The 27,285-nt window shown below is 40.3% G+C and overlaps 1 protein-coding gene across 1 annotated transcript in view; it reads right to left on the bottom strand.

The window, feature by feature from the left end:
- LOC307111282 (V-type proton ATPase subunit S1-like protein) overlaps positions 1-27,285 on the bottom strand; it is a 41,611-nt gene that overhangs the window by 6,632 nt on the left and 7,694 nt on the right. Inside the window, exons 2-5 of the mRNA XM_079791069.1 lie at positions 15,058-15,098; positions 13,013-13,074; positions 11,911-12,146; positions 2,550-2,600 (exon numbers count right to left, since the gene is read on the bottom strand). Coding sequence (XP_079647195.1) covers positions 2,550-2,600; positions 11,911-12,146; positions 13,013-13,054 — 329 coding nt within the window. The 5' untranslated portion in view covers positions 13,055-13,074; positions 15,058-15,098. The remainder of the gene's footprint in view (positions 1-2,549; positions 2,601-11,910; positions 12,147-13,012; positions 13,075-15,057; positions 15,099-27,285) is intronic.

The raw sequence follows: 27,285 nt of genomic DNA on the forward strand, positions 1-27,285 counted from the left end.
ATGTTTTTCACATACATCTTATTTCATCTCCACTACAACACTAAAGATAGATAATACTATTATCCTCATTTCACAGATGAGGAATCTAAGACACAGAGGGGTTAAATATATAACTTGTGCAAGTTCACTCAGAGAGTAAGTATTGAAGCTGGGTATTGAATTCAATCTGAAGACAAGAGCCCTGATTCTTAGCTATTGTAGAATTTCATATTCTCCAGCCATAAACACATTATAATGTACATTTGCCATGATTATTTTTCTCACATAAAAAATACATAGAAAAATACATGATTGCATAGAAAAAAATCTGAAAAGTCAGAGATCAAAATGTTAATGGTGCTTATAAATTGTGGTTGAATTATGGATGATTTTCATCTTCTTTCTATAGCTCAATATTTTCTGTTATCAATGGACATGTATTATTATCTTGTCTTAGCTTGGGCTCCTACAGAAGCAGACCCTGAGATAAGAATATAAATACAAGAAGTATTTTTGGAAGGTGATCCCAAATTAATTTGGTAATTTAGTCATTCAAAACATGTAGAATGGAGAGAAGAGAAATAACAAAAGAATGGAAGGCAGTCAAAAGGACACATTATCAAGCGAGTTTCCACCGTGGGCAAATGGGCCTAATGACTATAGGGATGTCGGGCTCCAAAGAGGAACACATGCTTGTGAGTTATCACCAGAAGGTGAGGGAGCTGGGATATTTCTACACCTGTCAGTCACTGGCTGAGGGTTTCTGGGGTAGGGATGGGAGGCAGTGAGTCTGATTGGCCAGAGTAAACTTTCAGACAAAGAAAGATTGGCAATTGAAAGTAAAGCTGGTGGGCGATAGTGCTCTCAAATGGAAACACCCAAGGGGAGATGGATGGGGTACTGACAGTGTCTGCCATATATCTTTATCATCAGGAAAAAAGCAGTCAGAAAGCTATTTTTTTTTTTGAGGGGGTAGTATGATTTGAATAAAATATTCATTTCTATATCAAACAGATACATATATGTGTTCAGCTATGTTGTGAGATTCTACTTTTCTCATAAAGTTCTCTGAAAGGTAGTGGCATGCATTACCTCAATATGGGCAGTGAAACATTGGTGCTCCATTATATGCAGACAAGTGTTCTGAGGAGAGAGCTTTCCAAGGTTGAAGATGGTAAACACTAGGTGAATCAAAGTCACCAAGCACAACAATCTTCCTAAGGAGCTTGTCTTCACAGAACCTACATATACAAATTTAGCCCTGGCTGGGTGGCTCAGCTGACTGGAGCATCATCTCATACACCAAAAAGGTGTGGGTTCAAATCCCGATCAGGGTATATACCTAGGTTGCATATGAGAGGCAACTGATGGGTGTTTCTCTCTCACATCGATGTTTCTCTCTCTCCCTTACTCTTTCTCTAAAATCAATAAAAACATATCCTCGGATGAGAATTATATATATATATATATATATATATATATATATATATATATATATACAAATTTATACTGTGAATTTCCAAGAGGCGCACATGGTGTGCAGTCTTTCTCAACCATGTTTGACCACAGAATGCCTCTTCTGAGGAATCTTACATTTTCACAGACCAGGAGTAGCTCATAGAACACAGCTCTGGGAAGATTGCCCCTAAGAAATTCTGCTGGTTTTGTAAGTAATATTGAAGACACAGCCGCTACCACCACTGAAAGCCTGGTCTTAGAGAAAGGGAAACATTATCCTGTATAATAAAAGGGTAATATGCAAATTCACCCTAATGGCAGAATGACCAGAATAACCATGGACCAGTCACTATGAGGCGCACTGACCACCTCTTGGTCCCTTTCCCCGGCCGTCAGGCACCGATCACCCCATGGGGAACGGGGAACTGGAGGTGGGTGGCGACGGGGGGTGGGGCCGGCTGCTGGCAGCTGGGGAAGATGGCCCTGATCACAGGCCAGGCCTAGGGACCATAACCATGCACAAATTTCGTGCACCGAGCCTCTAGTATTTTTATAAGAAAAAAATGCAATCCCTTAAAATTGCTGCCCTCTCCCCTTCCTTAGAACAGTTCCCAACTGCTTAGATAAATCACTTTTGGCAGATATATCCTTCCATACATAAACATAGAAAAACGTAGGCCTGTGCCGACTGTCCACTGGGGGATTCAGCTAACAGACATTTTTTCATTATCATTAAATAATGTGTGATTCACTGTAAAGAACCATATAGAAAGTAACTTCAAACCAGAGCCTTAGCCCTTGGAGTTTTAAATATATTTTATTCTTTGCCCAGGTGAAAATGGTTACACATTCTCACATTCATATGTTCATGTGTTCTTTAGGTCCCTAAATGAGAAAACTACAGATGCTTTAAAAACTAAAGAAAGCATGACTATAAGATCCCATCACGGAACACCACTGGCTTTTCAGGATAATTAGGTAGCTGTGACATTTCACATGTCACTGCTTAGCACAGAGCAGGCCCTTGGTACTTACATGTTGAATGAATAAATTATATGGAGCCAATCTGACGTACTGAACTTATAGAACTCCAAAGTGGTATCCATACCTACCTTATCTCAAGACGTTTGGAATTTTCAGCATTGTCAAATTTCAGAGACAACCTAAGAAAACAGAAACAATATAGTACTTCACATATACTAAAAAATCACCTCAAAATAAATCATAGACCTAAATGTAACAACTAAAACTAAAAACTTGTAGAAAAAACATAGAAAAACATTTTTGCAATATTGGACGGACAATGGTTTCTTGAAAAAACACAAAAGTATGAACCATAAAAAAATCAATAATTGTGCTTTATTACATTCAAAAACTTTGCAGTTCAAAAGACATCATTAGAAAAAAAAAAAAGCAAGCCAGAGAATGGGGGAAAATATTCACAACACATATACATAAAGAATTTGTATCTGGAATACAATAAATAACATTAACAACTCAATAATAATAAGACAATCTGTGCACTAAAAAGGGGGCTCTATGGGAAGTAACCTCACAGGGTAATCTGATCATAAATTCCTAACTGGGCCGGTCAAGGTGGGTAGTCATGCCCTGGGCATATAACTTGTTAGTAAAAGGTTTATCTTTGCCTTAAGTAAGCCCTGTCCATTTTTTCTGTGCATTTAGGTTAATACAACTTTGAAATAAGTATAACCATGCTCAAGAGAACACATAGTCTTATTAAATACTAGAGGCCCAGTGCACAAAATTCATGCACGGGGGGTGGGGGGGGTGTCCCTCAGCCCAGCCTGCACCCTCTCCAATCTGGAACCCCTCAGGAGATGTCCAACTGCAGTCGGATATCCCTCTCACAATCTGGGACTGCTGGCTCCTAACCACTCGCCTGCCTGCCTGCCTGATTGCCCCTAACCGCTTCTGCCTGCCAGCCTGATCACCCCCTAACCACTCTCCTGGCAGCATAACTGATGCCTAACTGCTCCCCAGCCATCCCAATCGCCTCCAACTGCCCTCCCCTGCCAGCCAGATTGCCTTTAACTGCTCTCTCCTGCCAGCTTGGTCGCCCCTAACTGCTGTCCCCTGCATGCCTGGTCACCCCGAACTGCCTTCCCCTGCAGGCCTGGTCACCCCCAAATGCCCTCCCCTGCCAGCTTGGTCACCCCTAACTGTCCTCCCCTGTAGGCCTGGTCACTCCCAACTGCCCTCCCCTGCCAGCCTGATGGCCCCCAACTGCCCTCCCCTGCTGGCCTGATTGCCCACAACTGCCCTCCCCCGCTGGTCATCTTGTGGCAACCATCTTGTGACAACATGGGAGTGGCCATCTTGTGATGACACGAGGGCAAGATACCACCTAGGCTTTTATTAGAAATAGACTAGAGGCCTGGTGCAAGAAATTTGTGCACAGGTGCTGTCCCTAGGCCTGGCCGGTGATCAAAGCGCAAGCATCTGATGTGGAAGGGCAGGTCCCAGCTGACCTCTGGGCCCTGGGCAGCACCTGGGCCCCCGGACCCCTGCACACCCCCCTCCGCCTGAGTCACAGCGCCCAAGTCCCCATGCAGAGATGCAGTGAGTGTGGCCAGACGTGAGCCGGGGCGCAACATGGGCCTCTATGTTGCCCAGAGGTGCCACACAGAAGCCGGGTGGGCAGCGCACTCTCTCCTGGCCAGCCTTGCAGACCTGCTCCTGCGCAAACCCATGGGGAGCATGACTGGCCCCTGTGGTCCAGGCTGCTATAGCCTGGCTCACCCAGAAGAGGCCACACAGATGCGGGGTGGGCTCCTCATGGTGCCCAGCACCTGAGCGCGGGGGCTTCCCCAGTGTGTGAGCCCTGGTGTCCCGGGGGAGGGTAGCAGGGGGAGTGAGAGCAAGCTCGGCAGACACCCCACATTCTCACCACACCTCTGCCCCCGTCACCCCCGCCTCCAGGTAGCTGGAGAAAGGTCACAGCATGTCACCAACACCCACCATGTTCCATGCTGCCCCCCTGGTGGTCAATGCATGTCATAGCAAGCAAGTGGTCAAACTCCCAGTCTCCTGGTCAAACAACCACCAGGGGAGACAATTTGCATATTAGGCTTTTATTATATAGGATTCTGTAATTTAATCACCACTTTGCTTTTTCTCCCCACCTCCTTGGAACTTTTCTTACTTTCCCTCAATTTTAAATGCTTCAAAGAAGCTGTAAAGCTGTTATTCTGTAGAGCATTTGAGATCTTGTTCCCCGCCTTATGTCATCAATTTGGCTCAAGTAAACTGTCGTCAAAATTATTTACAGGTTTGGACATTTGTTACATCGACAAAACCTAACTTAAAAATAGTCAAAAGACAGGCACTTCACAAAGGAAGATATACAAATGGCAGTAAGTACATGAAAGGATGCTAAGCATCATTAGTCATCAGGAAAATATAAAATAACCCCACTATAAGATACCATGGTGCAGTAATAAGAATGACTCAAACTTTTTAAAAATATCTACTCTTCGGGGGTTTTTTGTTTGTTTTCTACTCTTCAGTTTTTAATATCTATATTTATTCACATTTTCCTGAAAGTTAACTTGAGATTTCCTAGAGCAGAGACAAATTCTTACTTACTCATAGCAATAACCACATTGGTTCCCTTTTAACCCAGTTCTTCCCCCTGACCACATGCTGAGGCCCAAATGTCACCCTGCACATGTTGAGATTGGTAATGCAGGTGAGGAATACCAGAATTACTGAGACAGGCTAGTAAGCCAGGACAAGCAGAATAGGGAAACTGAGACAGAGAGTTAAACAGCCGATCAGTTTACAGTCATCTAGTAAATAACCAAATCCTATCTTCCCTAAACAAGGACACTTAAGAGTAAATGGTTTGCACTTCTCCCCAACCAGAGGATAAATAGCTTAAATCATCCTACTCAGGGAGATAAATAACAACAATCCAATTAGTGCCATTAGTGCCAAGCACACCTAAGGACCTATGAAGTCAGGGGAGTAAATCCCATTCTGGTGCATCAGCATAAAGCTGATGAATATTCTATTGAGATCCTCCCCTAAGACCTCCCCAAAACTCTCAGGCTTTAAAACCCTCAAGATGAAGAACCCAGCATGCTCTCTCTCCCAGGATCATGCCCAAGCTTTCTTACCTCTCAGGCATGCATCTCCTAAATTCTAACAGTCTTGCAACCAGGGGAGCACTGGGCAGCTGCCCCTCATCCCAGGCTAACCCCCTGAACCTGTCTCCAAGGCCCCCTTTACTCTGACTTCTCAGTGAGCCAAAGCAGCCCTGCCTGTTGCTTCTTCTATCCTAAGACCTCCCTTGTTTCACTGTCCCAGCTTTATAGAACGTACTCTCAAAATCACCTGGACTCATAGTGTGAAATCTTTCCTGCATAAACTCAAGAACCCCCACGTTACTGGCCAGCCCGCGGCAAACATGCTCTGGGCCTGGTTCCTGTCCCGTGACATTATGAATCTTGGAGTTCACACAGAAGAGTGGCAGCAGTCCCGCAGCCCTCCTAAGAGAGGAGAGAAACATTTGCTTCCTTAGTGCCAAACATTTTCTTTGGGGAGAAGGGAAGAATCCTGGGTATCTACCACAGAATGGAAGCAGATGAGTTTCATTAGTCTTTGGATGGGAGCAAATAGTTCACCACAAAAAAAGACAAATGGGCCCTGACCAGTTTGGCTCAGTGGATAGAACGTTGGCCTTCAGACTGAAGGGTCCCAGGTTCAGTTCTGGTCGAAGGCCATGTACCTTGGTTGCAGGCTGGATCCCCAGTAGGGGGCGTGCAAAAGGCAGCTGATCGATGTTTCTCTTTCATCGGTTTCTAACTCTCTATTCCTCTCCCCTCCTCTCTGTAAAATCAATCAAATATATTTTAGGGGGGAAAAAAGACAATGCTGCCCTGGCCAGTGTGGCTAAGCAGGTTGTGTGTCCATCATCCATGCAAAGAAAGGCTGCCATTTGATTCCTGGTCAGGGCGCAGGCCTGGGTTGTGGGCTTGATCCCTGGTAGGGAGTGTGCAAGAGGCAGCCAATCAATGTTTCGCTCTCACAGCCATGTTTCTCTCCCCCCCCCCCCCCATTCCTTTCTCTCTAAAAAAAAAAAAAAAATCAATTTTGAAAAGGGACAAAGGGCTGCAGGTCCAACACCATGGAATGTAAATATATGTCTCCAAGGGGAAGAGCAGAAGCCTCTCTAGGTTTCCAAGCCCTGGAATGTCTCCACAGCCCTGAGCTTATTATTACTTGACCTGTAAACACATTCCTCTAAGGAGGAAAATCTCTTACTAGCCCGAGGCTTATCTTTTAACCCAAGTCCCAGTAAAAGGTGTTCAGAAATTACTAGCCATGCAGAAACAAAAATATTTTCTCTACAATTCCATACTGACCATACCAAATGTTGGTGAGGATGTGAAGTAACTGGAACTCTCATACAATGATGGTGGAAAGGAAACTGGTACAACCACTTTAAAAAACAGTTTGGCAGTTACTTTAAAAACTAAACAGCATGTAATATTATATTTAAAATAGTTTTTCTTGAAATATTAATATTTATTGCATGGAAAAATAAATAAAATTTGATTTACACTAAAAAAAGAAAAACTAAACATATACCTACTGTGTGTTCCAGCTATTCCACTCCGAGGAGAAAAAAACAAATTTCCATCATGAGGTGGAGGGATAAAAAAGTTGTGGTATATGCATATGACGTACATACTACTCAGCAATAAAAAGGAACATACCCTTGATACATGCACCACATAGAAGAATATCAAAATCCTTAGCTAAAGGGAAAGAATGTATACTATATGATTGTATTTACATAAAATTCTAGAAAGCACAAACTATTCTGTAATGACAGAAAGCAGATCAGTAGTTACCTAGAGAGGTGGGAGGACAGGAGTGATGGTTACAAAGAAGCACAAGGAAACTTCTAAGGGTGATGTGGACATTTGCTGTCTTGATTGTGGTGACGGTTTCATAGGTATACACATATGTCAGAACTGATCAAATTGTACACTTCAAATAAGTGCTATTTAGTGTATTTCATTTATATTTCAATAGGTTGAAATATGAATGATAAAAAGCTAAATAATTGAAAGTGAAAAATATAAAAAATTTAAATGCACAAAGGATTCCAATGCTATATGACATTATACTGTATAGAAGTTGTAACATCTCAATATACATTTTAAAACCGAAAAAGCAATAAAATGCCCAATTAGAAGCTTAAAAATACTACACATGTATAATCTCATTAATTTGGTTCTACTTATCAAGATATAAAAATGTCAGTGATTGAGCAAAGTTATTTTAATACTGTTATGGAAAAGGGGAGAGGGGTATTAAGAATAAACTTTATAAATAAGATTGCTAAGAGAAATATTTTACTTACCTAAAATCATAAGCTTAGCCACCTTAGATACACTCATTTACAAATACTTTACAGGCTAATTTACTCAGTAAAGCAAGTTTTCAGCAATATTTTTAATAATCTATTACAAATTATTGAAAATATTTTAAAATGCATTTCTTGAGTAGTACTTTGTAAATTTGACTGGTCACTTATTCCAACAGAAATTTCTCTAATTCTTCCAAGGAATCAGCATAGCTTAGTTGCCCATGAACTGGCTCTACAGCTAACAAACTAAACCTTAAAGCAAAGCCATGCTGAGATGCCCTAATCTCTGTCCTCCTCTCCTGAGGGAGAAGCTCAACAGCCCCCATGCTTCTGACACTCGAGTTTTCTCCAGCAGTCCTGGTTTTAGTGAAAGCTGTTAACACGCTCCGCTGCAGAGTAAAGAACATGAGGCCTGCTAGTGTAGCTCAGTGGTTGAGCATCCACCCATGAAACACGAGGTCACGGTTGGATTCTTGGTCAGGGCACTTGCACAATCCCCAGTATGGGGCATGCAGGAGGCAGCAGATTGATGATTCTCATCATTTATGTTTCCATCTCTCCCTCTCCCTTCTCCTCTCAGAAAGTCAATTTTTAAAGAAGAAGAACATGAGACCTGATTTCAACAAAACAAATTCAACGACCATTCGGTGAGCAACAATTAAGTGCCAGGCACTGCATGGTAAACAATACACAAAGGAGAAATGCAATCTAGTGAGTCACTCAAAAAGGAGCTTATTTTACTCTTCCAAACTCCCTACCCTCCCATGTTTAAAATGGATTATGAATTCTTCAGACTATAATTGCCTAATTCAAAATATAGACAGATACTAGGATTATGCTCTATTTGTAGGGCTTTGACTATTTAACAAGACTTCCACTGGAAATCTGTCTGCCAACAATTTGCCTTTCCCTGAACATTGTGTTTTCAAGCACTAAAACATGTTCATCTTATTTAAATATGTGCTTTTGACCTTACATGGTTATGTCTTTGCTTAAGTTTTTTCTTTCAGCAACTCCCTTTCTGGTTCTTGAGGACATGAGTTTTTAGCCAGCACCCCATGCTCAGGAATCAGGGACACTCAGTCTCAGCAGCTGGTCCTCAACCACCTCACATCCTGGGAAGCCTCCCTCATCCCCGTGGAGGAAGCAGATGCTGCACACTCAGTTCTTGCCCTGAGTATAATTCTAAAGCGATGACCAAGAAGAAAAGTCAGGTCCCACCCAATCATTAATGTGTGCATTGTGAAACCCAAAACTTCTTTGGTCCTCTCCGCCAGGTAACTGGACACTATTTTACACTAGTTACCACTAGTATGTTAGGAAGGTCTTCTAACATACTAGAGGCCCAGTGCACGAATTCATGCACCAGTGGGATCCCTTGGCCTGGCTTGCAGGATCGGCCAAAACGGGCTCTCCAACATCCCCTGAAGGGTCCTGGATTGTGAGAGGGTGCAAGCCAGGCCAAGGGACCCCACTGGTGCACAATCGGGGCCAGGGAGGGACACAGGAGGTTGGCCAGCCAGGGAGAGCTCCAGGGCGGGGCGGGCCAGTCTTGCTCAGTCCTGATCGGCTGGACCCCAGCAGCAAGCTAACCTACCGGTCAGAGCATCTACTCCCTGGTGGTCAGTGCACGTCATAGGGAGTGGTTGATCTGCCTTAGCATATCATTAGCCTATTACGTTTGATTGGTTGAATGGACGACCAGACGACCAGATACTTAGCATATTAGGCTTTTATTATATAAGATAAGATACTTTGAGTAACACTTGACAAGTTTTCAAAGTTCTTATGCATATATTTCCTTATTTGATTTTCGCTACCTTAAGAAGTAGGGCCAAGAACGAGGAGGTTACATGTCATCATTAAAGATGTTTTAGATCCCAGCCCTATTACCATATAAGTTGTATAATCTTAACAAGTTTTCTAAGCTCTACATGCCTTGACTTTCTCATCTGGAACATGGACAATAATAGTACCTATGACATGGGGACTTATTGAAAATAGTACTGTGAGGAATATCAAACATCAAGCTTGTGAAGTCTTTGTACGACACCTGGACCATGGTAAGTGCTCTGGCTGTTAGTTAATAGATGACTTCACCTCCATCTCACAGATGATGATTCTATTGTGGCTCCAGTTTTGTAAAGTCACCGAGCTCACTGGCAGAACTTGGGCAAGAAGCCAAGTTTTCATTTTTTCTGTGGGATACCAGTGATCATTGCGGTTTCTAAAGCTCAGAAAAATCCTATGGTGCTCTGTTCTTCCCCACAAATAGCCTCAGGTAAGAATAAATGGAATCAAGGAAGGTCAGTCATACATGGACAGGCAAGATGATCCCCAGGCAATCAACCTCTCTCTGAGCAGCTGACTGTCAATAACGAGCCCTGTAGGCAACTGACTAGTGCCTGAGGAAAGAGTCCTAAACTCTCAGCAGTGCTGGAGTCTCTGATAGTCAGCTGTAACAGAATAAACAAATCTGGGAGGACCCTGGATGCTTACAATTCCATAGTTCCCTAACAAGAGAGTTATTCTGAGTAACAAGGTACTTACTAAGATTTGTAATATAACTTGTAAGTTTATATGAATATAAGCCATTTTACCCAACATCAAGAATTTTTGAAGTTCAGGAATAAAAAAGTGTTTCAGCCAAAGTATATAAATATAAAAAGACTACACACACACACACACACACACACACACACACACACACACAGTATGTTATGGTTTATATAAAGCTTTCTGCCCATCTAAACCAGACCAGGACAGAATCTTCTAAAATCCTCCATTATACCAGTAAATATTGAAAGCAAGGAGATTTACAGGAAATAAGTGGGACATGCCAGACTTGCTCCCCCTGGACCAAAACAAATACAAGCAAAAAATTTTGCTTGGACAACTGAAAAGCAGAGAAAGGCGTTGGCAATTGATTTCCTCCTCTAAAGGGGTATTTGTTTAATCTGCTTATGTCAAATCAAATGTAATTATTCTAATCACTTTGAAATGTCCTAAAGGATTATGTGTTCTCAATTTTTTGACCCAGCAATTCCTCTCCTGGGTATATACTCAAAAACCTCAAAATCATGTATTTGCAAAGATATATGCACCCCTATGTTCATTGCTTCATTATTCACGGTGGCCAAGAAATGGAAACAACCCTGAGATAGAGGGCTGGGTAAAGAAGATGTGGCACATGTACATAATGGAATACTACTCAGCCATAAGAAAGGATGAAATAGCGCCATTTGCAGTAACATGGGTGGATCTTGAGAACATTATGCTAAGTGAAATAAGTCAGTCAGAAAAAAGGTAAGAACGATATGATTTTACTCATATGTGGGATATAAAACTGAAACTCATGAACACAAACAACAATGTGATGGTTGCCAGAGGGAAAGGTGTGGGGGGAGGGGGGCGGAGAAGATTTGACTTTGGGTGGTGAGCACATGTGAAATATAAAGATCTTGTAACATAGAAACCCACACCTGAAACCTATATGTTCATGTTGACCAATGTCACCCCAATACATTTCATTAAAAAAACAATTATCTGACATTTGGCCATTTAAAGGTACCCTAGCATATTTGGAAACAGACCATGTTCCGCAACTTCAGAACACTCCCTAGAATCAAATACCTGCCCTGAGCAGGATCAGTCTTCTCCATTCACCCACTGGAATGATTCTGCCCTGTGATATGAAATTTCCTCCCTGATGAGACCAACGTAGTTTGACATCTCACATTTGGAGCTGATAGCATGCCTGGAATCCTTTTCTCTTTTTCAGAATGCATTTGACAACCTTCATTTTCAGAGCCCTGATTTCCCACAATGTACTGTAATAATCAGCTAAAGGATGCAGAAAAAAAGTGCTGAAACAAAAAAATAACACATTTTAAAAAATTAATTTCTGAGTTGGTCTTCATTGTAGATTATTAAAAATTTCCTAATGGATGTGTGTCAGGTCATGTACAAAGGAACCTACTTCTTTGTTCTGAAATGACAGAAAACTGGACGGTCCAGTTAATAGACTACAATCACCCAAAAGGCGTCATCTGATGAAGTGGTCAACTTACTTGGCACTTTCTTCACTGCAATTTGAGTTGGTAGCATCCACTGTTGCCTTCTGGCCAAAAGCTTCCTCTGTAAGGTCCAGCCAGGTCTGGTTCTTAAATTTAATTGTTATTCTTTTGGCCCAAAAGAGAATGCAGGGGGTTCCATCCATGGAGACATTAACTGGGCTGTCATGGCTGAATGCATTCCAAAGTTCTTTTACTAAATGCCCTTGTCTGCTCAGATTGTAGTTCAGGGCCTAATTAACCAAATAAACAAAATAAGAGATAAAATGCTTTCTGGAAGCAAAAGGGCTAATTCACAAACTATTGAAACTGATCTCTCTCTATTCAGAATTCATATTATTGTGGGGCAAAGGAGATAAGTGGACTAGATCATAACAAGCCTTATAAGATAGGTATACTTAAAAGGTACATAAACCCATTTCCACAAAGCACCAAAAATGGAAAAGACTAAACTAAAAAACAAACAAACAAGAACCCAACTTTTCCAATAACATTATTTATACAGACTTTAAAAAGAATCTAAATTAAAATGCCACATGTGGCTAGTGGCTACTGTCTTGGACTGTGCCAGCTCCAGATTACTTAATATACATAAACTAGCAAACTAGTATTCTAACATTGTTTTAATTCTTATGAAACCTTTGCTGATTTCCAGGAAGCCTAAGACAAAGCACTTCCATACCTGACTCTGGAAGTCACAAAGACAGGGATATATCTGAAAGAAGATCCACTTATCTAGATAACTACTCCATACCAATTACTCCAGTGTTAAGTACAAAGAGAAATTTAACAGGCAGCAGCAATCCAAGCTTGCCTGTAACCAAAGATAAAATGGTCCTATAGTGATTCTCTCTGGAGAGCAACAAAAGTAAAACTAACTAAAAAAAAAAAAAAAGTAAAACTAACTATTGTAATGAAATATATAAGTGAAACTTTAGTTTTTCTCAACTATAAGATTACCATAATACATTTCCTCACCCAAAGCTCAAGCAGAATGTTATTTCTTAATAGAATTACTTATATTTTCACAGTGGCTCTGACCTGATTGAAATGTTTAAAATTTTTAAAGACATAATTTAGTTTCCTAACATACCCATACCTGTGGGACTGGTATTGTTGTGAAATTCTGGATTGGTTTCATATCTTCATTATTTTGTTGATCTGTCAAATAAATGAGAGTACAAAGGCTGAGTGTCATCGATTGATTCATGTAACTCAGTTGAGGGGACAGAAGGAAGCTAGGTAGAAAGGGGTGGGACCACGGAAAAGGAAATAGACTAAGGCACCCCAACTGGGAGGGGAAGGAAGGGCACTCCGATGGCATGAACTTGAAAATGTATGGATGTTGTTAAGACAGCAGCATATAGATAACCAATCACAAGGCAGAAAGGCATATGTGGGAACCATGCCAGGTCCCCGGATAGTCAAGGCCAGTGGGAGCACAAAGGCCTTGTTATCAATATATTAGAATGACCAAGGGCCACTCTGAGCATGAATATAATTGGAATGTCCAAGGACTCTGAGCCTGGGAATTCTGATCAGACCAAGATACCATGAGCGGGTGCAAGGACACATGGTACACTGTGTCCTTCTGTAGCCAATATGATTGATGTCACTGTTGGCACAAAGCTTTCTTTGTCTAAATAGTATAAAAGTAGGTTACTGCCCTAGCTGGTTTGGCTTAGTGGATAGAGCATCAGCCTGCAGACTGAAGGGTCCCAGGTTCGATTCTGGTCAAGGGCACATGCCCAGGTTGAGGGCTTGATCCCCAGTAGGGGGCATGCAGGAGGCAGCCGGTCAATGATTCTCTCTCATCATTGATGTTTCTGTCTATCTCTCCCTCTCTGAAATCAATAAATATATATATTTTTTAAATAAATAAATAAAAGTAGGTTACTGACCAGCTAGTTGGCTAGAGTAGGCTAGAGTCAGCTAAGGATGGATTGAGAAGTCTACTAAAGAGAGCAGCTGGGCAGGAGAGACAGGAGAAGCTGCTGAGTCAGAGAGGTCAGGTACCACTACGATGTGAGATGGTAAGTCTAGGAGGCAGCATGTGGCTGCACAGATAATAGCTATGGGTACAGAGACTAATGCTACTTTATGGGGTGGATATGCATTTACCAGCCTGTGTCCGGCTGCCTGCCTGTATGGACTTTGCTGTGAAAACTGTTCTTGTATGATGGTTATATGGCCACTGGCTTCAGCAATAAAGACTCATTCTTATATAGCCACAACCTCTCATGGCTTCTCCGTCTAAGACCCAGCATCCTAGGATGTCCAGACCCAGGCAGAGGGGCTCGGACCCAACACCTGTTACTAGTAAGCAGAGGATAAAGGAGGAACTTAAGGACTAAGTCCCAACAGTTAGTACAGTTGGCAGGGTTCAAGCAGGAACCAGCCCTGACATAATCAAATAAAATTTTTTTAAAAAATACATAAACTCACAGCACTCAGAACTCAGAGCACCAGAGCTCATGCAGGGCTCCTCCTACGTGCTCTGACAGCATATAAACCAATCCAAAGGATATTGCTAAGGCAGAATTCTTTGAAAAGACCAATTAGGAGCTAGTAAGACTACCCACCCCCTAAATTAAAAGCTGCACATTTCCCCTGGTTTTCTCTCTTCTCCCTGGTACTCAATGGGTTCCTGATGTTCGTTCCTGTGGCCGGAGAGCACATCCCTGCATCCACTTGGTTTATGGCCATGTGGGCCTCCACACATGGGCTATTCGACTTTAATCCGCTTGGATACTAAATTACTCCCCATTGTAACTTGGAAAGGAAGTTCGGGACACTGGGCTGTTCTTGGAACCCCAGCTACACCTTTTCCAGCACTGGCTTCTCCTAATAAACGTTGGTTCCATTAATCATTTTTGTTCATGATTTTATTATTCAACTTTGAGAGACATGATCCCGGGAAGACCTTCGGCTCCAGTTCGGGTATCACAGTGATATTAATATGCTAAGCACTGTGAAATATACCAGGCTTGAGCCTCTTTTGACTCATAATTTAGAATACACAAGTTTAAGAGATTTTTCACATGAGAGACTCCTCGTGCAAGCACCAGTGTTCAGGGAAGGTCATCACAGACAAAACCCTTCCTAAACCCCCCAAGGAATCATAAGGGCAACTGTAGGTCTTACCACTCTTTATAACCACTTCTTTATTTGAAGATGTTCGAGAGCTGAAACAAGAAAAATATGAAATTAAAGCTGCTGAACAAATATTTACATTTCAGATTTTATGTTAAGTTTTAAGGAGGATATTTCATTTATTAATTTTCAGAGTAAAAGAGCAAAGCCATCTACTTTCTAACAATAAATTTATAGTTTAAAAAGTAATATATGTTCTTCAAAGAAATAAAACATAATAAAATATTTTACAGTGAAATTTTATGCTACATGTATGAACATATTAAACTGAAAATATTAAACGCTTTTTATTAAACTCAATTGCCAAAAAAGGTATTTCTGAAAATTATGAGAAAAATTATAAAATATATCCTCTCAGTGTTTCACTCTAAACACATACACACCACAATCAAATTTCCTTTTTATAAAATTTAAAAACAGATTTTTAAAAACATTTTGTTTTGGAAAATGCATTTTTTTTCACTTAAAAATATATCACAAATATTTTCCATGTTATTACATATTTTTTCACATAATTTTGAATTCCAATTGTGTCAATCTCCAATTGTGTCATGAATGTCATACTTTTTTACATTTTATTGTATATTTTAAGTTTTTCATAAGTTGTATCTGTAGTGTATGAGAATGCAAATCAAACTCTATATTTAGAGGTTCCTGTTTGACACCTATATGTATGCTATTATATAAACATAATATGTTTACAATTAGAGAAATACGTATATTACATATCATGATTTATATGCAAAACATAATTTAAGCTAAATAGTTATTAAATCTATATCATAAAAAAGTGCTTTAGAATTAATTATATGGAACCAATTACAAATTAAATGCACCATTCACTTTGCAACTCAATCTATATTATCTAACAAGAATTTATGAAGATGACAAATTGGTAACCATGATGTCACTATTAATAAATTCATGCATGCATGAAATTATTGTTTCACTTTACCAATTTTACTGAGACATACTTTAAGTATAGTAAAATGCATCCATTCAATGTGTACAATTCGATGCATTTGGGCATATGCATATACTCATTACACCTGCCACAATAAAGAGACATCCCAAGTTTCCCCATGCACTTTAGCAATGGAGAGATGTTCCTTTCACCTTCAGCCACAGGCAACTATAGACTTGCTTTCTGTCACTTTAGATTAGTTTGCATTTTCTAGTATCCTATCTAATAAAAGGGTAATATGTAAATTGACCATCACTCCAACACACAAGATGGCCACCCCATGTGGACACAAGATGGCCAGCAGGGGAGGGCAGTTGAGGGGAAATCAGGCCTGCAAGGGATGGCAGTTAGGGGTGACCGGGCCAGCAGAGGAGGGCAGTTGGGGGCAATCAGGCCTGCAGGGGAGGGGAGTTAGGGGTGACTGGGCCAGCAGAGGAGGGAAGTTGGGGGGGACCAGGCCAGCAGGGGAGAGCAGTTGGGGGGGACCAGGCCTACAGGGGAGGGCAGTTGGGAGCGACCAGGCCTTTAGGGGAGGACAGTTAAGGGCGACCAGGCCAGCAGGGGAGGGTAGTTGGGGGCAATCGGGCTGGCAGGGGAGCAGTTAGGCATCGATCAGGCTGGCAGGGGAGTGGTTAGGGGGTGATCAGGCAGACTGGCAGGCAGAAGTGATTAGAGGCAATCAGGCAGGCAGGCAGGCAAGCAGTTGGGAGCCAGCAGTCCTGGATTGTGAGAGGGATGTCCAACTGCCCACCAGGATCAGGCCTACACAGGCAGTCAGGCATCCCTCAAGGGGTCCCAGATTGGAGACGGTGCAGGCTGGGCTGAGGGACACCCCCTCCATGCATGAATTTTGTGCACCAGGCCTCTAGTTATAAATAGAATCATATAACATATTTTAGAGCTTAGCTTCTTTCAGTCTTAACATAATGACTATTACATGCATCAATATTCCATTCCATTTTATTACTAATAAATATTTCATTGTATGGATATACCACATTTTTTATACAAATGGTGAACATTTATGATGTTTCTAGTTTGGGGCTACTACAAAAAAAGATGTAAGAACTGCTGTGTACAGGGTTTTATGTGGAATATATTTTTGTTTCTTTTGAATAAATATCCAGAAGTAGATGGCTATTATGTAATAGAAGTTTAACTAAAAACAAAACAAACACACACACAAAAAAAACAATAACAAACCTCCCAATCAATTTCAGTGGATGAGCTTTTCTGTGGCTCCACATTCTTGCAACATTTGGTAGTCAGTCTGTTTAATTTTAGCCATTCTATATTGTTCACTGACAAGCCAGTTACTATACTATAACTGTTGTACAAAGAAAAACATATAGTATAGTAACTGGCTTGTTAGTGAATAATATATGTATAGTCAGACTGAGGCAAGCACAGATTTAATAGTAATGCAACTATATTGAAAGGTGAGGGGGATGAAGGGGAAAAAGCTGTGGGCAGTGTTAGAGACAGAAACTTTGTCAATTATAACTGGAAGTGGTTATTCACTGTCTAAAATGTATAAACTGAGAAACCATCTATGCATACTGTTTAACTACTGTGGCAGTGTGGAATTGTATGATTGTTCCCAAATTCCTAGAAATAATCCCAGAGATGTATTTAGCCCTACCCTTGGCCATGTACCATTCAGCACCTCCTGAAGGTGAAGAATATTTCCTTGCCCCATCATCTGACTAGCTACACGTCTTGGTTGGGCCAGTGGGATATGAGTAATATGCCAGTTCTGCAGTAACGTTAAAGGAGCCGCATATGTCTGCCACCTCTTGCCCTTTTCCCTCTGCCATGATAATGGCATGCCCAAATAGGGCTGCTCTTTCAATCTGGGTCTTGGAAAGGGACACAGAGCTAAAGCAGGGCCATGGCAGCTCACCTATAGCTGTCAACATGTAACATCTGCATGTGCAAGAAATAAATGTTTGAGATCACAGATTCTGAGATGTTAAAGTTGTCTGTCACTAGAAAAAAACTGACTCAACAGGAGACAAAGTTTTTTCTATGATTTATGTGATTTGACATCATCTGATTTTTTTTTAATTCACTTTTGTCGAAAGTACTACAGATGTCCCCTTTGTTTTTTTTCCCATTGACCCCCTCCACCCTACCGCTCCCTCCTAGGCTTTCACCACACTATTGTCTGTGTCTATGGGCTATGCATATATACATATAAATTCCTGGTTAATCACTCCCCACCCACCCCTCCAACCCCTCATCTGATTTTTTAAAAACCATGTACATGCATTATTTTGATCAATTTTTCTAATTTATTCTTTTTAAAAAGATGCCTTTCTTTAAACTTTTATGCATTAGCATTCTAATTTATATGAAGTCTCTCATGAGTAGGATTAGCATGATCAGTCCTCTGAGCCCAATCACATCTAGGAGCACTAAGAAATTTAATTTCCTGAACAGCAAAAGTGAGGCTCCATCAAAGTAATCATTTAACTACAAGAGAGATATACTCTAGCCAAAGATCTCTATCTACCTAAACTCCAAACTCTGCAGTGAAAGTTAAAAAGTAACTGAACATTTGAAAGAAACACTAATGCCCAGAAAATACTTATTGAGGAGCTCCAACATTTCTAATATCACCATACACAAATAGATTGTTAAAATTTCTTTAATTTGAACCTTATTCAATCATCATATTTCATGATACAGGTTTAATTATTCTATTTTAAAATGTTTTAATGAATAAAATACAAAATTATGAGATTTATTTACCTAAATAAGATAAAAAATTATCAAGTCATTTGGATATATTTAGTAGAAGATTTTAATAAATGTTTATTCAATAAAAGTATATGAATGAATTAATGATTGAATCAGCTACCATATGGTTAACATGCTTGGAGAGTTTGTTCCACTAATTGAACATTTCCATGTTTACTAATAAAATGCTTTTAGTAGATATCACAGGTTTATTTTAATTTCAATGTATCTATGATACAATAACACTGTTATACTTCTTTTTTAAATAAATTTAGAAAGACCTTACCCACAACCATAAGTCTGAATTAATGAGGTTTTATGGGAAGCCATAATTTCAACCAAAGACAAAATATACTAGTATATGCATTTTTGCATCACTACAGAATCTCTGAAGTAGGAACTAAAAAAAATCATCTGTGTGAATAAACTATTTACTGGTTTAAAAATAATTAAACTTACACTGTTGCTAAAGTATTCAGACCTTTCTCCAATAAAAGGGATCTCTGTAATATCAGAAAAGTTAGAGCTCTAGGCTTCTAGTGGCTGGTGCCATATTTTTTATTTACCAGGTATTCCAGTACAAGTCTCCCAGGTATGCCTTCATGAGGGTGAAAGTGAGCAGCCCTTTTATGGCTCTACTGAGGATAAAGACCACATTCCCACCATGGCCTACAAGGCCCTGACAGACCTCAACCTGCCAGCTGCGCTCACCTCATTTCACTACTTCCCTCCTTTTGCTCCACCTACACTGGTATTCATTAGTTCAGTTCCCCAGATGCTTCATGTACCTTCTTCCCTCATAAGAGTCTTAGCACCTGCTGTTCTCTCCACCTAAAATGTTCTCCATCCTCCGCTTCCCCCTAACTCCTAGTTATTTCCTCCATATCATCCAGATAACAGCTTAAATATCACTTGTTCAGGAACACTGTACCTAACTTCTCACACTAGTTCACATCCCCCTATTATATGTTCTCATAATCCCCCATACTTCACTTTCACAGCATGTTTCACAGTTTATTTGTAATAATATTAACAAGCAGCCTCCCAAAACATACTAGATTTAAACTCCATGAAGGCAGGAGCTTTTGTTCACCACTGTAGAACCAACACCTAGGCAAAGTGCCCAACTATTTAAAAGTACCAAGTATTAAAAACACATGTGTTAGGTCCATGAAAATGAGCTAATAAATTAATGTACAAACAAACTCTGAAAGGGAAGTGGAAATGAGAGATCACACAGGATGCTGTGTGAGAGGGAAAAGATTTCCTTTCTGTTCATGCATAAACCCAAATTTAGGAAAGAACATGTAAAGGAAGAATGATGATCCCTACTCTCTCTATACTTAGAAAACATATAATACACTCATGTGTTATTATGATATTATATACATAATACAAGCTAAATAATATACCCTTCCTGGAGACTTAAGAACCTTAAATGAACCCATATTCGAGTTGAAAAATATTTTTAATTTCAGATCCATAATTTGAAAGAATATTCACAAAACAACAACTGTTGTTTTCTTCATCTATATATATAAAAGCCTAAGCGACTGAACGACCGAATGACCGGTCACTATGACATGCACTGACCACCAGGGGGAAGATGCTCAACACAGGATCTGTCCCCTGGTGGTCAGTGCACTCCCACAGCCAACCTCCTGTGGCTGGCCAACCTCCCGTGGTCCTACCCCCAGCCAGCCACCCTGATAAGCCCTGATCGCTAGCCAGGCGGAGGGGCCCCACCCGTGCACAAATTCATATACCAGGCCTCAGTAATAAAATCATATGCCATATTATTACACTCAAATGATCACTGACTTATGAGATTTCTAGGATCCTTTCTGAAGCTAAGATTATTGAAACCCATTAACCCTGTTTCATAAAAAGAAATGGGATTTTTATAGTTTTTGGTGTACATTTTACCAGTGTAATAATACACAAGTCACTCATTTCTATATAAACCAGGTGAGGAAACATTGCTAACTATAATCACCTAAGGAGTATAGGTCACTTATTATTAGAAGGTGAACCTAAAGGAAGTACTAATTGATTTGAAAACAATGAGGGAAAACAAATTTAAAAAAATGTATGTGCTTAAGGTTTTTATCAGCTGGTGACTTAAGAATTCTTTAGCACGGTTTTGGCAAATCATTCTGCTTGCTGACACCCTTTGTATTCATACTAAATTTATTTGTTGAAATGAGTAACTTAGGTTCTGAATATTATTCCTTATAGAACAATCTCTACATGTCCCCTTCAATGGTATGGAAAGAAGCAAAAAGGACAAATAAAACAAATAGAAATTTTGCTTGTTCATTTTAAATACTATGTACTCCACACAATTACTATCTCCTACCAGTTAAAATTATTTAACACCTTTTTTTGAGGGACAGGTTATACATCTCTGAGGTTTTAAATATTTTCCTTACTCTCTTCTCACATAATACTGGCAGGAGAAATGTGAAAATAACATTTACTTGTAAGTATAAAAGAAATCTGAACACTGATTTAAGTAATTTTTTCATAAATATATATCTTGGTACATAATACAAATGTCTCCTGAGTAACTCGAACAAATAGCTCTTCCCTTTTATAATAAAGATTATATCTTTATCTCTTATTTATAAATTCTAGTTCAATGATTTTAGTAGCTTCTGAATTATCTAATCTAGTATATCCATTTTGAATAACAAATGTAGCTGTGTAACAATATAAAAATATATAAACCACCTAAGGTCACATTTACACTGAAGTTCACAGACGTAATGCATTAAAAGACATGCAATTTCTCACCTTACATTCTTCCTGGCAAATATCTGTTCCAAAGTTAGTGAAAATCCCACACATACAAAAATAAGTGAAAAACTAAACAAGATTTTTCTTCCCATCAAGAAATGAATCTGTTTCTTCAAACCAAGCACATCTGTTAATGCATAAATGCAAACAGAGCAGAGGCAGTACTTTTCATACTATGTGACTGACCACAAATTTAACCAATAAAAAGGCAACATTCCTAGGATGTATTAGATATGGGGGAGGGTGAAAGGAGGAGCCTGGTACTGGTTAATTTGAAATCGGGATTTCAAAAAAACAGGGTGAAACCAATGGGTCTATTTAGGTTAGTCTTAACAACAGATTATTAGGGAAAATCTGCCAATTAAGCTCTGTTTAGAAATTGACATTGTTTTCATACTCTAACTCAATAAGAATATGTTTTGCAGGAAGCTATTAAATTCTCTTCAAAAAATCCAAGAATTAGACATTATTACAAGCATTTTTCAGGTAAACAAAAGAGTGAAAATCCTGAAATTTACCTGATTTTACTTGTGTCCTAGTTCACACTTTCGTCCTGCATTTCATGACTCCATTTGCCGAGAAACATGAAATGTAATAGTAAAGAACACTGGCTTCAGAGTCGGACAGCACTCCAGGGCATTCCCAGCTCCAGTCCTGACTAGTTATGTGATACTGGGAAAGTTCCTTTTCCTCCTGAGCCTAGTGTTTCCATCTGCAGGTGGGGACAAAAGTAGTTAAAGAATCATTGTGAAGAATAAATGAGGTCCTTTATAGCCATATCCTATATAATAAAAGCCTAGGTGGCGTCGTGCAACATCTTCACAAGATGGCTGCTGCGACATTGTCACAAGATGGCTGCCACAAGATGGCCACCCTCACATTGTCACAAGATGGCCACCACAAGATGGCTGCCACAAGATGGCCAGCAAGGGAGGGCAGTTTTGGGTGATTAGGCCGGCAGGGGAGGGCAGTTGGGGGCGAACAGGCTGGCAAGGGAGGGCAGTTGCGGGTGACCAGGCCTGCAGGGGAGGGCAGTTAAGGGCAACCAGACCAGCAGGGGAGGGCAATTGGGAGTGACAAGGCTTGCAGGGGAGGGCAGTTGGGAGCAACCAGGCCGGCAGGGGAGGACAGTTGGCGGTGACCGGTCCAGCAGGGGAGCAGTTAGGCATCAATCAGGCTGACAGGGGAGCGGTTAGGGGGCAATCAGGCTGACAGGCAGAAGTGGTTAGGGGCAATTAGGCAGGCAGGCGAGCGGTTAGGAGCCAGCAGTCATGGATGGTGAGAGGGATGTCCGACAGCCAGTTTAGGCCGATCCCCTGTGGCAGGCAGACTTCCCCCAAGGGATTCCATATTGGAGAGGGTGCAGGCCGGGTTGAGGGACACCCCCCCCCCCGCTCGTGCATGAATTTCGTGCACTGGGCCTCTAGTCTATCTTGAAAAAAGAAGAACAAAGTTGAATGCATCACACTTCCTGATTTCAAAACTACATTACAAAGCTAGAGTAATTAAAACAGTACACTACTGGCACAAAGACAGGTATTTAGATCAAAAGAACAGAACAGAAAGCCTAGAAATAAGGGGGCCAAGAACACACAATGGAGAAAAGACAGTCTCTTCAACAAATGATGCTAGAAAAACTGAATATTTACATGCAAAAGAATGATATTGGATCCTTATTCATACTTTACACAAAAATCAAATAAAAAATGGATTAAATACTTAAAACTTAGAAGAAAGCAAAGGGGGAAAGCTTCATGACATTGGCCTTGGCAATAATTTCATGATTGTGACACCAAAGTACAGGCACTAAAAGCAAAAAGAGACAACTGGAATTACATCAAACTAAAAAGCTTCTACACAGCAAAGGAAACAATCAACAGAGTGAAAAGACAACCTACCAAATGGGAGAAAATATTTTCAAAAGGGTTATATGGGAAAATGTCTGGTAAAGGATTAATTCCAAAATATATAAAGAAAAAATCAATAGCAAAAATAATAAATTAATAATCCAATTTAAAAAAGGTCCTTAAAACTTGAATAGACATTTCTCCAAAGAAGACATACAAATAGCCAACATGTATATGAAAAGGTGACCAAAAGGGGGAAATGAAATTAAAACCACAAAGGGATATTACCTCATACTTGTTAAGATGGCTATTATCAAAAGAACAAAAGACAAGTGTTGGCAAAGATGTGGAGAAACTGGAACTCTTGGACACCTTTGGTGGGAATACAAAATGGTGCAGTTCCTATGGAAAATAATACAGCAATTCTTCAAAAATTAAAAACAGAACTACTATAGAATCCAGTAATTGCACTTATAATTATCCAAAAGAATTGAAATCAGAATCTCAAAGAGATATGAGCACTCCCACGTTTACTGCAGCACTATTCACAACAGCAAAGATCTAGAAATAACTGAAGTGTTTGTCGATGGATGAGGGGATAAAGAATATGTGGCACAGACATACAATGGATATTATTCAGCCTTTTAAAAAAGGGGAAATTTTTTTAAATGGGGGAATTCTGTGACAGCATGGATGAACCTTCAGGGCACTATGCTAACTGAAATAAGCCAGTCACAATCAGTCATAATTCCATTTATATGAGGTATCTAAAATAGTCAAATTCAGCCCTAACCGGTTTGGCTCAGTGGATAGAGCATTGGCCTGAGGACGGAAGGGTCCCAGGATCGATTCTGGCCAAGGGCCTGTACCTTGGTTGTGGGCACATCCCTAGTAGGGGGTGTGTAAGAGGCAGTTGATCGATGGTTCTCTCTCATCCATGTTTCTAACCCTCTATTCCTCTCCCTTCCACTCTGTAAAAATTCAATAAAATATATTTAAAAATTAAAATAAAATAAAATAGTCAAATTCATAGAATCAAAGAGTGGAATTGTGTTTTCCAGGGGCTGGGGCAGAAGCTGATGGGAAGTTGTTAATAAACAGGCAGAAAGTTAAGCAAGATGAATAAATTATATAGATCTGCAGTACAAGATGGTACCTATAGTTAATAGCACTGTATTGTATACTTAAAACTTTGTTAAGAGAGTGGATCTTATGTTAGGTGTTGCTACTATAATCAAATAAAATTTTAATAAATAATAAATAAATAAATACCAGAGATAGCCCAGCTGGTGTGGATCAGTGGTTAAGCATTGAGCATCGACCCATGAACCAGGATGTCACAGTTTGATTACCAGTCAGGGCACATGCCCAAGTTTTGGGCTCAATCCTCAGTAGGGGGCATGCAAGAGGCAGCCGATCGATGATTCTCTCTCATCATTAATTTTTCTATCTCTCTCTCTCCCTCTCCCTCTCTCTCTGAAGTCAATAAAAATATATTTTAAAAAAATACCAGAGATGCATGTCTTTTCTTGCTTCAATGACTAGTTAAATAAAGAATATTTATTGTTATTCCTTCCTTGTCAGCCTACAATCCCACGAGCCCCTGCCCACCTAAAAATCATTAAAAACAACAACAGGAGAAACCAAGATGGTGGCATAGGTAAACACCTAAACTGCTGTCTCGCACAACAATTTCAAAACTACAACTAAAAGACAAAACGGACATCATCCAGAACCACAGGAAGGCTGGCTGAGTGGAAATTCTACAACTAGAAGGAAAGAGAAAAGCACACTGAGACTCAGAGGAGCTGCAGGAGGCAGAGGTACTGAGATGCGCACGCGGAGAGGACTGGAACTGAGTGTGTGGCTGGCTTTCTCAAGCGGGAGGGAGACAAAAGCTCCCGACTGCACTGAACTCCAGTTCTGGGTGAGACTCTGGGGACCCAGACTCAATCGGGGAGAAACTGGACTGTCTGGCAGCGGGCAGAACTCAAGGGCAGCTTTCTCTCAGAGGTGCTTGCAGCGATTACCACTGGACACTGAAACACAGGGGCCTATTAGGGCAGGGCTGACGGGAAACCAATGCTGTCCGCTACGCCCTGAGACTCTGCCCTGTCCAAGCTGAGCACAGAGGCTTTTGCAAGTCTTATCTCATAAGGGTGTCTCCAGCACAGAAGTTCTCCCAGTGTAGACACAGCTGATCCTCACAGCCAATCGGCCTGGAGGTCAATTCCTCCCAGTGATACCAACAACAATCAAGGCTTAACTACAACAAGACTGTGCACACAGCCCACAAAGGGGTGCACCAAGAGTGTCCACCTCAGGTAACTGGGGAAGCTGAGCCACTGGACCCTATAGGACACCTAGCACACAAAGCCACTCTATCAACTAAGGGAAGCAGCCAAAATGTGGAGACAAAGAAATAGATCACAAATGAAAGAAATGGAGGAAAGCAAACAACTGGATATAGAGTTCAAAATCATGGTTATAAGGTTTTTCAAGAATTTTCTAGAAAAGGCTGATAAATTTAGCGAGACCCTCGAGGATATGAAAAAGGTCCAACTAGAAATTAAGCATACACTGACTGAAATAAAAAATATTATACAGAGATCTAACAGCAGACTAGAGGATCGCAAGAATCAAATCAAAGATTTGAAATATAAAGAAGCAAAAAAACACTCAACCAGAAAAGCAAAAAGAAAAAAGAATCCAAAAATATGAAGATAGTGTAAGGAGCCTCTGGGACAACTTCAAGCGTACCAATATCAGAATTATGGGGGTGCCAGAAGAAGAGAGAGAGCAAGATACTGAAAACCTATTTGAAGAAATAATGACAGAAAACTTCCCCCACCTGGTGAAAGAAATAGACTTACAAGTCCAGGAAGCGCAGAGAACCCCAAACAAGAGGAATCCAAAGAGGACCACACCAAGACACATCATAATTAAAATGCCAAGAGCAAAAGACAAAGAGAGAATATTAAAAGCAGCAAGAGAAAAACAGTTAGTTACCTACAAGGGAGCACCCATATGACTGTCAGCTGATTTCTCAACAGAAACTATGCAGGCCAGATGGGAGTGGCAAGAAATATTCAAAATGATGAATAGCAAGAACCTACAACCAAGATTACTCTACCCAGCAAAGCTATCATTCAGAATTGAAGGTCAGATAAAGAGCTTCACAGATAAGAAAAAGCTAAAGGAGTTCATCACCACCAAACCAGTATTATATGAAATGCTGAAAGGTATTCTGTAAGAAGAGGAAGAAGAAGAAAAAGGTAAAGATAAAAATTATGAACAACAAATACATATCTATCAACAAGTGAATCTAAAAATCAAGTGAATAAAAAAATCTGATGAACAGAATAAACTGGTGAATATAACAGAATCAGGGGCATAGAAAGGGAGTGGACTGACAATTCTCAGGGGGAAAGGGGTGTGGGGGGTGCAGGAAGATACTGGACAAATACAGAACATCTCCTCCAGCTGCCAGAGCAGGAGTTCATGGTCCCCCATGAGAGTAGCAGCTGTATTAAACCACATGGCTGCCCAAATCCCTGGTCAGGAGGAGGTGGGAGCGCAAGTACATGGTGATCCTATACTGTGATGATAATGGTTCTGTGAACACTCAGAAACCTTAGTGTTAGTCCCTTAGTCCTTAACATTACAAAAATCTGCTTCGGTTATATTTTCATGCTAAAGCATCTACATAACATTTTTTATTTTAAAGCAAGTACCATTTTAATATATTTCATGACTTGATTATGCTAAAATTTTAATACAGCACTTTTTCTGTTGTTGAAGTCTTCTCCCACTTGGTTAAGAATATTTAAGGCAGAATATTTAGAAGCTACTAGGTTTCACACGTGT

This window comes from Cnephaeus nilssonii, assembly GCF_951640355.1.
Source record: "Cnephaeus nilssonii genome assembly, chromosome: 2".
Classification (NCBI taxonomy): domain Eukaryota; kingdom Metazoa; phylum Chordata; class Mammalia; order Chiroptera; family Vespertilionidae; genus Cnephaeus; species Cnephaeus nilssonii.